Genomic DNA, 15,247 nt, shown 5'->3' with positions numbered 1-15,247 from the left:
TTGCAGTGGCTGCAGCAGCATTGGAACCCCCTTTGAAGCGCAAAAATTGCTCAGCTGAGATTGGCAGGTGAATCACACCTGTGATACACACTTGTATCCATGTTATAAAAATTGAAATTGCCAGCTTCACAGGCACTGTGATCCCATGTTGGCACTTCAAAAAAAAAATGTCCATTGAACTCAGTGGCATGTGAGGATGAAACTCTTATCTAAATTTGTTTTGTGTTGTTTTTTTTGTGCGTAGAAGGAAATTCACGTTAACTACTTTGGCTCAATTGTAGCTCTATCGCTAGAGCAAATCGACAAGATTCCTGGGTACAGTAGCAAACCTTGTTACTGCACTTGACTATAAAATACTTAGAATCCCTCTTTGCTCTATTGGGATGAATATTCCTGCCTTGCGGGGGTTGGACTAGATGATCCTTGGTGTCCCTTCCAGGTCTACAATCCTATGACTATAATACTCATTGCAATTGCCAGTGTTTTCACTCAAAATGTTGCTTGCTTTTTCATTTCAGGGAGGAGCCATCTCCATCCTCACTGCGTGCGAAAGACCAAATGACTTTTCAGGCATGGTATTAATTTCTCCTCTGGTAGTTGCAAACCCAGATGTAGCAACACCGATCAAGGTAAAAATCCAGGCATAAATTAATTTCCAACATGCTAGCTAAATGTCAGCTGAGCTTTACACAGTCTCCAGCCAGTAGCTCTTTTCCCCCCACCAGTCCTTCCTCTGTACATGTCAATTTGCACTAAAAAGAAAAGAAAAGGGGGAAGGATTGATTTAAGGTCCTTACTAATTTTAACTGAATTTCAGAGTAAAAGCCATGGTCACTATGAAGACTATGGGCCTAAATATGTGTTGGAAACATGTGAATAGCAAAATCCCAGTGGCTGCCTTTAAGAAAGTGCATGAGGCACCATTGAGCGAGTGAGATCTGGAGCAGAGAAACCTGCAAAGACCTAACAACTGGCTTTTGCTGTCACTTTACCTCTACTATTCTCCCCTCCCTGGCTTTTTCCATATTCCAGGTTCATGTTTACCTTTGTAAAGTCGCTATGAGTGGAAGGACACTTTTCACTTATAATTCTGCCTAATATATTTTCAATTGATGTGGCTTATGTGATTGGTGGGCTTTCTTGGGAGGCGAGGTTCAATCTAGTTTGGTTCAACCTAGTTTGCTTTAGCTTCATAGGTTTAGTCTCAGTATTACACAACAAGCAATTTTGAATTTGCTTGCATTTAAGTGGATGGGGGGGGGGAACGCCCTGAGATTGGAAAAGTAGCCTCAATCCCTATATCCAGTCCCGGCATCTGTTAATGATAAGCATGGGAGCATGCATGCAGTTGTTGCTCTACTCAAACTTTATAATGGTAAAATTTAGATTTTTAGAATGGCGACATATGCTAATCTTCATTATTTATATCAGTGGAATTCAGTGAAGTTTTACTCAGAGAAGATATATTGAAACGGATGCCCCTAACCTGGACATATTTGTTAGTCTACTCTGAATAAAACATACCATGGTTGAATCCCACCTTATTTGTCTTGTTAAGAGCGCATGCAATGCATATATATGTACCATCATTTAGATCAGGGTTTCCCAAACTTTGGGTCTCCAGCTGTTTTTGGACCACAATTCCCATCATCTTTAGTTAGCAGGACCAGTGCTCGGGGATGACGGGAATTGTAGTCCAAAAACAGCTGAAGACCCAAGTTTGGGAAGCCCTGATGTAGATGGATATGCACCATAATGAGTTAAATCTACCAACCACAACTCCTGGCAGAAGACACTGTGCAAGAACACTGCTCAGATGAGTTCATTAGCTTTTCCCCAGGTAAAACAAGGTACTTGTTACACAAAGCTGCTTAATTAAAAGCCTGTTGTTTCACTGACTCTTAGTATCACCCCCCAGGAAGCCAGGACATCTCACCTCCTCAGGCCAGTGCTAGGAACTAAGCCTAGACTAAACACATTAGGCAGAGCATAAGTAGTGGTGCACAAACAAAGCACAGGGGCACATTCATGTTAAATATTTAAAGCACTCTTAAACCTCTTTAATAGTCATGGCACTCCCCCCCAAAAAAAGAATACTGTGAACTGTAGTTCATTAAGGGTGATAGGAAATACAGCTCTGTGAGGGTGTCTCCTAACATGTAGAAATATGTGCATTAGTGCCAGTGGAAAAGTGAACTTTTCCAAGTGACTTGAAGTTCCAGGACCACGTTTGCATTTCTGGCGAAGACATTTATGTCCTAAAATCTCTCTCTTGGCCCATGTGCTAAATGGAGCTCATGAAGCTTTGGTACAAAAGGAGTGTTCCATGGCAATGGCATTTGAAATGCCTCTAAATGCCTCTGAAATCTGTGACTGCTTTGATATTTGGTACCTTGGAGAAACTCTTCATTTCATCCTTTTTATCTTTGCTCTAATACAGTATAATTTCCCAATCCATAGCAACTTTGATAAAGGAAGATGAGAGAATGTTATGTGACTGGGTGTATTTAATGGATTTGTACTCTAGCAAGGTTGCACGGTTCATTTTATACTTTGCAGGAAGTATCTCTGGATACAGTATTTGACATTCAAAGAGACTATAAAACAAAGGCCCGGCTATTTGTTTTCTTGGTTGTCAACATTTCCAAGCAATCACCACTTAATTAGAAGGTAATTTTCAAAAGATCAGAGGAGAATTTTAAATATTGGGCTTGATTGCAAAATGCTTTTAATGGGAGAAAGAAATACATTTTCCTTCTCTTCTGTGGACATTTTTATGCTCCAGAAGTTCAGACCTTTTGCATTTAACTCCCAGAGGGCAGGTATGCAATAGATTTCCTTAGTCAATGCCTGCACATTTGTTCTTGTTTATTTGTGTCCCCCTAGAGAATGTGCTTCACAGAAAGAGTTGCAGCCTAGGCAAATACTGGTTGGATTGCACAGGCGACAATTTGCATTGTAACAGACTGAAATTAGAAGTAAATGGTGATGAGACAAAATTGGGCTGCTTTGAAAAGTGAAGCGCTGCTTCAGTATTAGCTTCTTCAGCAAGGACTCTCTCCCTGCTTATTTTGGTGCCAGGAAGAAATGCAGGAGTCCTGAAGCTGGACAAAGATGTGTTGAGGAACACTGCCTGTTGCATCATGAAATGGCATTGTAAATGGCCATGGGAACTTTCCCTGCCTTTTCAGTGTATTTGTACTGGAGCTGTTAGTTGGCACTTAAGACCGGATCCTCAGCTGGAATATAACATTGATGTGGTGGTACAGTAACAGAGAACCTCAAACCATTTCTGCCACCTGCTGATCTGGCTCCTGTAATTCTCTTCTTTGCTGTCCAAGTTACTAACTACATTCATCTCCCTCAGGTTTTTGCAGCTAAAATACTTAACTTAGTTCTGCCAAACCTGTCCCTGGGATCTATCGACCCAAACGTGGTTTCCCGGAATAAAAAAGAGGTGAGAATTTTATTGCTCTTGCAAATCATTGCGGTGTCTGTTCTTGTTTCCCAGTCTTGTCCATTTGTTCTTGCCTCAGCAGTTTGACTGAACTACAAGTGCCAAGTTGCATCTTGGTGCAAACTGATGAAATGCCCTCGGAAAAGGGATGGGACCTTGTCTGTATAGACAATGAGAGAATTTCATACGGCACTTAGGAGGAGAAAATTTAATCCAGCCTGAAATGACTTAATCCTCATATGTTTTGCATCAGTATTGTGAAGCAGGGAAAATTCATTCTGTCATTCTGTGTCCCTGTTCTTCATCTTACGGTAATATGGAAGCAAATGGGTTGACTTCATAGTTGCCATGATGCACCCGTGGTGGCGGCTGCCCAGTAGTAGACCTTGCATTTTGCAGTAGCTCTGTAGACAAGCACCTCCGTGCTGCTTACAGACATTTCCTGAAGCACAGGATGCAAACCTGCACCTGCAGCCGCTAGTAAAACCAGAGATATCCACAGCAGCTTTGGCATCAAAACGGTAACAAATAAAAATGTACTTGTTCTTTAAAGGAGAACACAATCATGGCCATACAGGCAGGGGGGAAATGAATGTAAGCAGAGGCTGACAAAGGATTGCTAGATGGGGTTGTAGTTCATTGTAAAGATCAACTGAACTGACAGGAAATGCCACTCTGGGATTTGATTTTGAAAAAAGCAGCAGTCTGAGACTATAGCATGTTAGTGAACGCACATTCCTACCAGCTCAGATTTCTCTCAGATGCACTGTAAATATATTTAATGCTGCTAACTTGCTAGGTAAGCTGCATTGCAATGATTAATACATGCTGATGGAGCTCTCACCCTGGAAATGCTAAGAAGGTGTCTGACAGCAAAGTGCAAACAGGATGCCAGCAATGCAGCAAGGTTAAAATGCTTCTTAGCACATCCAGCCTGTTGTAGTCAACAACACTTGTACTTAACAGAGAGGTCTACACATAGCAGCTTAAAGGAGGATTGGGTGTATGTGGCTCTGCATTTAAGGTCCAGATTCTGTCTTTGGTATCTTTCATTAAAGAGTCCATGAGCCAGACTGCATGCTAAATTTCCTGTGTTTCTGAGCTTTTCAGTACAGGGATGTTTTAACTTAAATTGCTGGCGCAGGGGCTTCAACATACCTGTAGCTTGCATAGTTTTAAAAAAAAATTTTAATGGTCCTATTGAAATGTATGGGGTGGTCCGTGTCTCCCCACCCCCACCGGAAATTACAGACACACAGGGGCAATAATCCAGATCAGAACCACATCAGGTGGCAAAGGGTTAAAGCCCTCCAAATAATCCCCATGCCAGGGTCCCAGCAATTTGTGTAGAAAACAAATCAAATACTTAAAGGCACAGCTACATAGTGAGTGTAATTTGTAGTTTGCCCTTTTGATAATAGATCTGGCTAAGAAATATCCCTGCCTGAGAGAGCCTGGAGAGCCATTATCAATCATAGTAGACAATATTTGGCTAGGAAAAACAATGGGCCATCTCTCCGGAAGGCAGCTTTTGGCAAGTGTTCATGGAGGTCATCCAATCCATACAGTCCACATGTGCAATGTACTAGCAGTAGCAGCTCACATGGAGTGTTGGCATCGTGCAGCCACCCTCCCCCCAACACTGGCACAGCATACCTGGGCAGTGCTGGGGCAGGGCAGGGCAGTGGTGTGGGTAGGACTGTGCAGATGTTGGATTGACTCCACCAGTAAATCCATGCAGTCCTGCCCCAGCACTACCCAGTTAACCTGTAGCAACACTGGTGTTGGCCAGACAACTCTGTCATGCTGTTCCACCACACTGACCACTGCTGCTTACCAAATCGCTTTGGAACCAGGAACACCTCTTTGATGTCATACATTACAGATACCTACTGTTAGCAATTTGAAAATATTGTCTAGTTTGCTGTGATTAGATTTCTTCTGAAACATTACCTATAAAAGTTTGAACAGTCTCTCTCTCTCTCTCTCTCTCTCTCTCTCTCTCTCTCTCTCTCTCTCTCTCTCTCTCTCACACACACACACACACACACACACACACAGAGAGAGAGAGAGAGAGAGAGAGAGAGAGAGAGAGAGAGCGCAGTCCCCAGTTTCTTAGTTCCACCTACACTCAGAATCTTAAAAATACGAATTTAGAATCTGCTGGGAACAACATAGGAATTTGTCTGATATGCACATGAGACTGTATCAGATTAAAAGCTCATCCAAGCCTTTCTATGGCCTCTTTCTGCACAAGTGTGCCCAAGACAGACCTCTTGACACCCAGCCTATTATTGTGACAATAGTTTGTTTTAAAATGTTTTTAATGCTGTATTTTCAGTTGTTGTAACCCAACTTGGGAACTTATGGCGAAGGGCAAATGATAAATTGAAATAATAGTAGTAGCAGTAGCAATAACAGAGAGCTCAGGTAACTGCGATGCAAAAAATGCCCAAGGTGAGTCAAAGCTGATCTCTGACGCCAAAATTTGTCCATCTCTGCTATGTGCATCAGAACTTCCAAGCAATTTGAAAACATTGCCATGTCTGCTGACATTGGCTTACTTCTGAAAAATGACCTATCTGTAGTTTGACAGAAATAAATCCCCAGCATTTTAGTGTCACCTACACTCAAAACCTGCAGAATACAAGTTTAGATTGTACTGGGAACAGCCACTATTTACATGCTGCACGTATTCATCTGCCAGACCAATTTCTAGTCTCTATAAATATCATTGGGATGTCCTCCAAGAATTTCCTGACTTGTTTGTGTTCATAGCAGTTTGGTTTTGCAAACCAGGAACTGAAATGTAAATGATAGATTCGAGACATTTTGATCAAAAAAAAATTTCTGGCTTGTTAAATTTGATGCAAAACTCCAGATGTGTTGGGGTGCAATTTCAAAAGAAAGCAAGGCTGTCACCATAATCTAAAATGTGTTTGATGCGAAGGCTGTGTTGCTATAGATTTATACTTGGGTTTGGGGGGTGGGGTGGGCCTTGCCTGCCTTAAAAAGCAAAACCCACTCAATCTAGCTCTAGTTGAACAATCCTTAGTGGTCCCATCTTATGATGTGCATCTCCATCTGCATTAAGATACATCCAGCTGGTTCTGTGGACCTGAGTGATCATTGCAAAGCCAATGGGAATCCAGAATCCAGCCTTTTCCCACTCACCAGTCTTCCTTTCTCGATCTCTGAAAAGGTCATTAAACCAAATTTTAGGGTTGAAAAAACTATATCAGTATACAGCCATACCTCGGGTTACAGGCTGCATGTTTTTGGGTTGTGCACTGTGCCGAACCCGAAAGTACCAGAATGGGTTACTTCCGGGTTTCGGTGCTCACGCATGTGCAGAAGTGCTAAATCGCGCTTTGCGCATGCACGCTGAATTGCGACCCGTGCGTGCGCTGACGCGGCGCTGCACTGCGGGTTGCGAACGCTGCGTGTTGCAAACATGCCTCCCACACGAATCACGTTCGCAACCCGAGTATCCACTGTATTAGGAGGAATTCAACATGGCGCTAAGGAGATCACTCCGTCGGTGCAAGCATTTGTGCTTACCTGATGAAGAAAGCTCTCCCCCTGCACCTTGTTCTGGGGGTTCCCCTGGCTGCGACTCCCGAGCCAGTTTGCGGGGAGGAGATGGGGGAAGCCCAGTTTCACTAGCAGTAATAGTCCTTCTCTGTGGTTCTGCTAACAGGACAGGTTAGATGAACAGAGGCAATAGTTTCTGTGCTGGAAACTTAGGAGGGGCTTGCAAACATCATGTTTACTCTGCAGTATCAAAGCAACTCATAGTGTTCCAGTGATGCCTGTTGTGTTTTCTTCTTTGTTTTGTTTTGCTTTACTGTACTGTACTGTACTGTACTTAAACGCTTTTCTACCATAGTTTTTTTTATTAGTATTTCATTTATATCCTGCTCTGCCTCCCTAAGGAGCCCAAGGGAGGCAAGCACATCCACAATGGGTTTTTTTTTAAGAAGCATCCTAAAACAGTTTAAACTGTTTGGTTGGTTAGGGTTGTTTTTGGGTTTTTTTTTTAAGAACTCTCCTGCATTAGGATTAAAAAAACAGCATAAAACAAGGTTAGGGAGAGAAAACAAAGAAAATCCCATTAGGCTATTTCCTGGCATTCGTGGCTTTGCATATGAGGGTGGCGAAGGTGGTACGTCATATGAATTTATCTACGTTATTTTATTCTGCGGGAAGAGGACGTCTGTCACTCCGCCCACCCACTCCTTTGTGATTTTTCTTCCCCCAAGAATTTTTTATCTGTTGCTTTTTCGTCGGGGAAGCAGCTTGAGGCTGGGCTGCCTGCACGTGGTGCTGTGTCACAGCACCAAACAACTTGGCAGTTTTTAGTCTGCAGCCAGTTGCTAAGTAGCCGGAGCAACCCAGCACTTTTGTTTAAATTGGAGGAGAAAAGTCGAATTGGCCCGGGTGAAAATGTCAGAGGACACCCAGGTGCTGGGAAAGGGAGTTGGCAAAATTGCATGCACTCGCCTCAGTTGTTCCGTTAGCCATCTCTTTCTTCTTCCCTGAAAGCACATTAAACCGGAAGCCAGACCTTTCTAAAGCAAGGTTTCTCCTGAGCAGAAATGGGAGGAGGACAGTGAAGAAGCAGAGTTTAGATGCCTAAAGGCAAGGGAAGAAATGCCTTGATTCATACTTGTCTACTTATTTAGAGTGGACTGTTTGCAACAGAGTTATCCCATTGGTGCAGGGACTTCCACCTGTACGGAAGGATTTTCTCTCCATCTTCTCTTCCCCCATCCAGGCAAACAAAATCTTCTGGGTTTCCTCACGTACCCTTAGGCACAGGGGCACAAGCCAGCGTTTCTAAGAAAAAATATTTCCGTAGGAGAAATAGAGGCACAGGATGACTGTGCTCCACATTTCCCCAAGAACACTTTTGCTGCACCCAAGGTGTGTTTCAGTGTTTGACTAAAAAGCATATCTGCCTTCAAAAAAATCAAAGCAACCGCCCCAAACCAACAAGAAACTGAACTTTCGGCACATGCAGCATCTCCCATGAGTATTGACCAAAGTCCATACCTGCTGTTCATACTTTCTATTTACGCAGCAGTAGAGATCAGCACTGCCAGGCAGTTTCCCGTGGCCTAAAACCCTCAGGAGGGCCCACCACATAACCCACATGCTCCAGCCACCCTGCTCCTCTCATTGCTGGTCCACTGGTTTTCCTTTGCCCAGTGCTTGAGCCCAGGTGGCTGTGGCTGGCAGCTGCCATTTTAATTCCCCCACAATGCTTTTGGGGCCCCAAGACTGCACTGCTATAGAGCAATAGTACATGGAGCTCCAGAGGCATGGGGGGGATTAAAATTATAGATACTGGCTTTTAATTTTTGCTGCTGCTGTGCCTGCCTTCTATTGTCCAGGGAAGAGGAGGGGCCCCCTGCTGTGCCAAGGGCCACTGCAGGAAGTGGGGGACAGCAGGAGCCCTACCAAACTTAGTGGTGGCCCTCCTCTCCCCCCCCTCTACTGTAATGAGATGGAATGACTGCTACCAATTGAGGGAAGAAGGAGCTAATCTCATAGCAGAGTCCATGGAATTCTGTGACGAGTTAAAGAAGAAAGGAGGTTGATGCTCTCTTATTGTTAATATAATTGAAGTAGCACTATGTCCTGCTTAATATTGAAATATTTTGGAATTGAGATGCTTATTGATACTTTGTGTTGATTTTTCAAAAACCGAATTGTATTGTTTTTGTTGCTGTATATGATGATATTATATATTGCTGAGTGCTCACTGGAAGGACAGATCCTGAAGCTGAGGCTCCAACACTTTGGCCACCTCATGAGAAGAGCAGACTCCCTGGGAAAGACCCTGATGTTGGGAACGATGGAGTGCACTAGGAAAACGGGACGACAGAGGACGAGATGGTTGGACAGTGTTCTCGAAGCTACGAACATGAGTCTGACCAAACTGTGGGAGGCAGTGGAAGACAGGAGTGCCTTCTGTGCTCTGGTCCATGGGGTCACAAAGAGTCAGACACGACTAAACAACAACAACAACATTATGACCTGCTTTGAACATGGTTTTCTGTAGAAGGCAGCATATAAATTAAAACCTCTCATGTGACTGCAATCAAAACTGGGAACCTTTGTGGAGGCTTCACCACATAAGAATGTGCTGCCTTTAAAGCAAGTATCCATTGAGTTGGTTAAGCCATAAAATGTTCATTAAATGTCCCTTTTATTTCAACAGGTTGACTCTTACACCACAGACCCGCTAGTTTACCATGGCGGAATGAAAGTCTCCTTCGTCATCCAGTTGCTGAATGCCATTGCCAAAATAGAGCGTTCACTCCCCAAACTGACTCTTCCCCTGCTGGTGCTCCATGGTTCACCTGACAAACTCTGCGATATCAAAGGCTCTTATTTGCTGATGGATACGGCACCAAGCCAGGATAAAACTCTCAAGGTTATCTTGGGTTTTTTTGTAGGATTAAGGGATTGGTGTTTACTGCTTGGCAGTTCGATTGGGCTCCTTTCCGGCTGATGTAAGGCACTGTAAAGGAAAACCTCACCTGGGGAAGAGGCATGTGTCAACTTCTCTATCTTCCACAGGCTGATATGAGTTAAATTCTGGGGCAATACTTAAGTAGGTCTAAGCACATTTATTTGGAAATAAATACCACTGGACGCCACTCAACTAATCTAGAGCAGACCTTCTAAAATTAATGAACCCCAGTTAGCTGTGTCCATTAATTTCACTGGGTCTATTCTGAGTAGGGTGAACATTCTTGATTTCAGCCAAAACACAAGGAAGTTAACATGAAGTAATGGGAAGCATGTGCAGAAAAACAAAAACAGGGAGTGCAATACCTACTAGGATTTCACAACCATAAAATATTTAAATTACACTTAATTTTTATTCATTAGATGTTTGAGTGAACATCTGCTCTAGCAATAGGAGAGTAAACAAAAAAAGAGGGATAAAGTGTATTTTTATCAGGTGTTGATGAGCAGCTTGAAACAAGCTGCCTTCTGAGCCATTTTGAAGTATTTATGAAGAATTACAGTGCATGCAGTGTAGTTTTGTACAAAAGGGATGGTACATGCTGAAATTCGGCACCTGCTTTCAATCCATGGTTACAAACAGTAGTTATGATCAGTTGAACAAGGGAGAGATGTGGGGCTTCTTTTTCAATCTCTGCTTGGTTTTGTGACGCTAGCATTACCACTCTGTGTGCATCGGAGCATTAGGGGAAAGATGACTTGTTAATACATGTTAAAGTGCAGTTCTATTTGAGTAGATCACAGATGGCCACACTTGCTTGCAGGATGCGAAGGGTGTTATTGTAAGCTTGTGGAGTTCATTCATATACTACACAGTGCCTGTTGTGCAATCCTAATCCCCACCCTTGCTGTTGATGGTGGTGAGAGCAGGGGTTTAGGGTGGCACATAGTGTCCTCTTCTCTGGACCTCCACTGGCAGAGAGGAGTCATGGGTGCCAGGGGTGGTGGGTTCTCTGATGTGGTAGACATGTAACCTTTGCCCTGGCAGACAGGAAGCTACCACTGTCAGTAGGCAGCAGAAAGCCCCCAAATGGGTCATTTTGATGTATGGTTCCAACATCTTTGGATCCATTGGGTCATATTCAACTAGGGTTTACTCAGAGAAGACCCGTTGAAATGGATGTGTCTTTAACCGTGCCTTTAACCGTGCTTGTTTCTTCTCTTTGCAGGTGTATGACGAGGCTTATCATGCCCTCCACAAAGAGCTTCCTGACGTGACTGCATCTGTCCTTAAGGAAATACAATCGTGGATTAGTCAGAAACTCTCAGCAGCAGCAGAAGCCCGTCGCTCTTAAAGAAAAGCTGGCTTGAGACCTTCTTAAATGGTTGTTGGGCTATTCCGGGAAGATATTTTTTCCTTTTCTGTTTTTTACAACCTCTTTTCCGGGGGCAAAAATGTTTCTCTTAAAGGGACTCCTGAAATACGCTATTTTCAAACAGACATTTCCTGTGGCGTTGTGGGGAGGGGGGTTGCCACGCAGCGGTTTGAAGGGCGCTTTCTTCCCAGCAGAAAGAGCTACGGGAATGTTGTATCAGTACAGACTTCCCAGCTGGGGGTGCTGCTTTAAGGGACTTCCTTGAATCCCCCCTCAAAGCCCACAACACGCTCTAAACATGTTCTTTGTTGTCCAGGGAGTTCCTGAGGTGCTGAGGTATTTTTTTCCATTTTTTAAATATTGCAATAATCTTCAGAACGTTTTAAAAAATAATTGGCATCTTCCATGTCATTCAGTTTCTACTCTTGCCAGGTGATCATTCCTCCCTCCTCTACTTCCAAGGATACAAAACAGATCCAAAGGGAAACGTCTTTGTCAGATGGAGATGGAGCTAGGAAGGAAGTTAGGCTGCTGGCGGAGTCTCTTCCTGTGTGAATTCAGGCCATGACAGTGTTTAGATTTAGGGTCAGGCCAGGCCGAAAGGGCCTCTCAGCCCTCAGGGCTTTGAGAACAAGGAGGAGTCCAGCAGGCCACAGGAACAGTGCAAACAGCACTTGAGATGTAGCGCCGTTTAATGATCAGCCCCAGAAATGACGCCACTGAGGAACAGGACTAACATAGAAGTCTACAAGCCTTAAGGCATAGACTCTTAAGCACGCAAAAGAGATGCTGATGTTGTTACTTCTGCTTCCAGAAACCAAATCCTTCTTCTGTGCAAGAACTGTAATCTGTAAATACACGTAGGGGCTGCTTTTCTTGTTATTTGTGTTAACTGATAACTTAAAATGTAAAGTCAAAAGTTATATTTAAAAATATATATTAAATATAATATATAATGTCTCTAAAGGTCGTTCAGAGGTTTCTAGAGGAGGAGGAGGAAGAGGAGGAGGAACAGAGTATAGAATGAAGGCAGGGGGTGTCGCTTCTGCAACGTGTGTCCCTTTAAGGGATTTCCAGGCAGCACAAGTTTAACTCTGCCATGTTGCAATATGAATGCAATTGCCACTTGAAAACCAGGTGGTAGCTACCCGTTGCTTTTCCACAGTTCTCACACTCCTTTTAATTAGGATGAACCAGACAGAAACAGCTTGCCTTTGGGGTAGGGTAGTGTTTTCTCCCCATTCTTTTATTCTATCCATGTTTGGAAGGAAATAAGGGGAAGGAGTGAGAGAAAGAAGCCAAAGTAATGGACGAGTCGGGGACAGGAGGTGATTGTAAAAGTTACTGGATTCTCAGAGTCCATGGTATGTGGGGGCCCTGGAAGCTTGACTAGCAGAGTAGTAGGGCTAACATGTTTTTGGCAATACTTATTTGAGGAGGGGGAAATGGGCAGCGCTAAGAATTGAAAAGAGCCACCCGTTGAGTGAAAGTGCTTGTTGCATATGAGGAAGATTGGGATCTGTGTGGAGGGGTGAGGAAATGGGTAAAATGGGCTGTTTATGGTACGCATCTCTGAGGGAGGGGATTTGAGAGCAAAACAGTTATGTGGAATCTCTTAATTGCAACAATTTTGGGGTATTAGCTTTCACTGGGACTAGCTGCTTGGCCAGCTGCACCAGGAAAATATGAAGGAGCAGCCCATGGCTAGTCAAAAACATGCCACCTAGCTATCAAACAGTGCTTTCAGGCAGCCCAAAATTGCCATGTTTGTTGAAAGGCTGTGTAAAAGTGCCCCCCCTCCACCCTGACTAGTGTGAGGATTATGAGGGGCCTGCCAACTTTGCTTTGCAGCAAAATTCTTCTATTTATTACTATTCCCCCCTCTAGAATAACCCGTTAGCACTGTTGAGCTAGTCTCCTGTTAAAGTGACTTGGAAAGAGAATCAGTTTTAAAAGTTTTCCATTGGGTGCCTACCATGATCTTTCTACAAGAGTGCCAGTCCTGCTTTTACCATGCATTTCTGCTGTAGAGGGGCATGGAGAGTGGATAGGACTTTATATAATAGATACCCAGCAGGAGTTTGAACTCTCTTCACCTGCTGGTCTTTCAGCTTTGCACTGGGGGCGAACAACACAGCATTCCCCACTGTTGAGATTTTTCAGCTGGACCAGTAGTCTGTACTGTATTGCAAAACCACCCAGATTATGACAGTTTCACTTCCCACCTCCAAAGCCAGTTCCTTTTGGGAACTGTGAAAGAGAACTTTGTGTAATAACAAACAGCCCCCGAATCTAACTTTAATTAGCTCTGATCTGTTCTCTAATAAGGGTGTGAGTGGCAGAAGCTTAACACATCATAAGACCTCAGCAAGAGAAAGCACTGTAGGAGTAATAGTCGCCTGGTTTGCACAGACTCTTGCAACTCCTAGCAGTTCATCCAGATAAAAAAGCCGCCTTTTGTTATAGAATCAGGGTGCTTAAAACTTCCTTTGGCAGGCCCCGGATTAATGATTGGTTGCAGATATTTCACATCACAGAGGACTAGCCCTACCATAAGAGCTCAGCTCACTGAACCAGTGCAGCTGGAGTTGTGGCCTGTGGGTTACTAAAATGGAGACTGGGCTATGGGAGAACAGCATGCTTGCCGTTGCATATGGGTGGTGGGAGTTATTTCAGCAGCAAAAGCCCAGTGAATTAGATACACCATTGTTCTTCTAGCTTCATAATAGGCTTCTTTCCCCATTCCACGAGCTGAGGGAACAGGCAATATTGCAAGGGTGGTGACTAGCTAAGGTGAATGCCCTTGCATTTATAAACCTTAATTTTTTTTAAAAAAAAATCAGGTAAGCTGCATGAATAAGCAACAGTTGGCACAGAAGTAGAAGCACTCAGAAAATGCACATTGCACACATTAAAATGGCAATCAAGGTGGAGAGTATTCCAAAGATGTGCATGTTAGCTTAATTCTTCACCTATTCAAGTCAATTGGGAGTTTAGCCACAGTGTGAGAAATCTAGGTCAATGCTGGCTGCCTTGGAGGAGAAGTGCTTTTTTGCATTTAACTCCTACACACATGAGCACTGCTGTGCTGGTCTCTATTGTATACATGCCCAGAAGAGTTTCTAAGTTCAGTGCCTTTGAATAAATTTGTCCAGCGAAAGCCTGCTGTAACTCCTGAGCTTTGAAGCAATAGATCGAGAAGAGTTAGAACAGACTTCCCCAACCTGGTGCCCTCCAGATGTTTTGAACTACTGTATAGTCCCCATCCCCCTGACCATTGCCAATGGTGGCTGGGACTGGTGGGAGTAGCTGGGTTGCAACCACATCTTGAGGACCACATGTTGGAGACAAGTGGATTGAAAACTATTTATTCAACTGTCAAGAGTCATGCATAGGTTTGAAAAACCAGACACTTACTTAATGGGAAAGCAATAGCTACTGTTATTGGGAAAGTGATAGCTACTGTTCGTTCATTTTTGCTAAGGACTATGCATTTGGGGAGAGTGAGTTAGGGAGGTTATGTTCCTTTAAGAGCAAATAGAAGCCGGCCACCTTCACATAGGCCTATTGAGCTTCCGTCTGCCATGGAGCTTTTAAAAGAATAGAACTAACTGCTTAAGTCAGGCATCTCCAAACTTTGGCCCTCCAGATGTTTTGGACTACAATTCCCATCATCCCTGACCACTGGTCCTGTTAGCTAGGGATCATGGGAGTTGTAGGCCAAAACATCTGGAGGGCCGTAGTTTGGGGATGCCTGGCTTAAGTATTGCTTTCAAAAAAGGGGAGGGGCAATTTAAACAATACTCATTTGCTAGATGTTGGGGAATTTGAAAAAGACTTCTATTCCTGCTGGGATAGAATAAGCAACAGTTTGTAAACTGAATTGTGCTGGATCAACACCAGTGAAGACTCTAAAACAAAAAATCATTTCTGC

General features: G+C 43.6%; 1 protein-coding gene across 6 annotated transcripts in view; it reads left to right on the top strand.

The window, feature by feature from the left end:
- The window catches only part of MGLL (monoglyceride lipase), an 83,888-nt gene extending 69,753 nt beyond the window's left edge, over positions 1-14,135 (top strand). For all 6 annotated transcript variants that reach the window (XM_060271408.1, XM_035106463.2, XM_060271407.1 and 3 more), the window contains 4 exons: positions 519-629; positions 3,368-3,457; positions 9,684-9,899; positions 11,167-14,135. In XM_060271408.1, coding sequence (XP_060127391.1) covers positions 519-629; positions 3,368-3,457; positions 9,684-9,899; positions 11,167-11,292 — 543 coding nt within the window. In that variant the 3' untranslated portion in view covers positions 11,293-14,135. The remainder of the gene's footprint in view (positions 1-518; positions 630-3,367; positions 3,458-9,683; positions 9,900-11,166) is intronic.
- Positions 14,136-15,247: the final 1,112 nt, after the last annotated feature.

Source organism: Zootoca vivipara, chromosome 2, assembly GCF_963506605.1.
Source record: "Zootoca vivipara chromosome 2, rZooViv1.1, whole genome shotgun sequence".
NCBI classification, from domain to species: Eukaryota; Metazoa; Chordata; class Lepidosauria; order Squamata; family Lacertidae; genus Zootoca; species Zootoca vivipara.
Note: the sequence above shows the minus strand (reverse complement) of the source record. Positions and strands in the feature narration are given on the sequence as shown.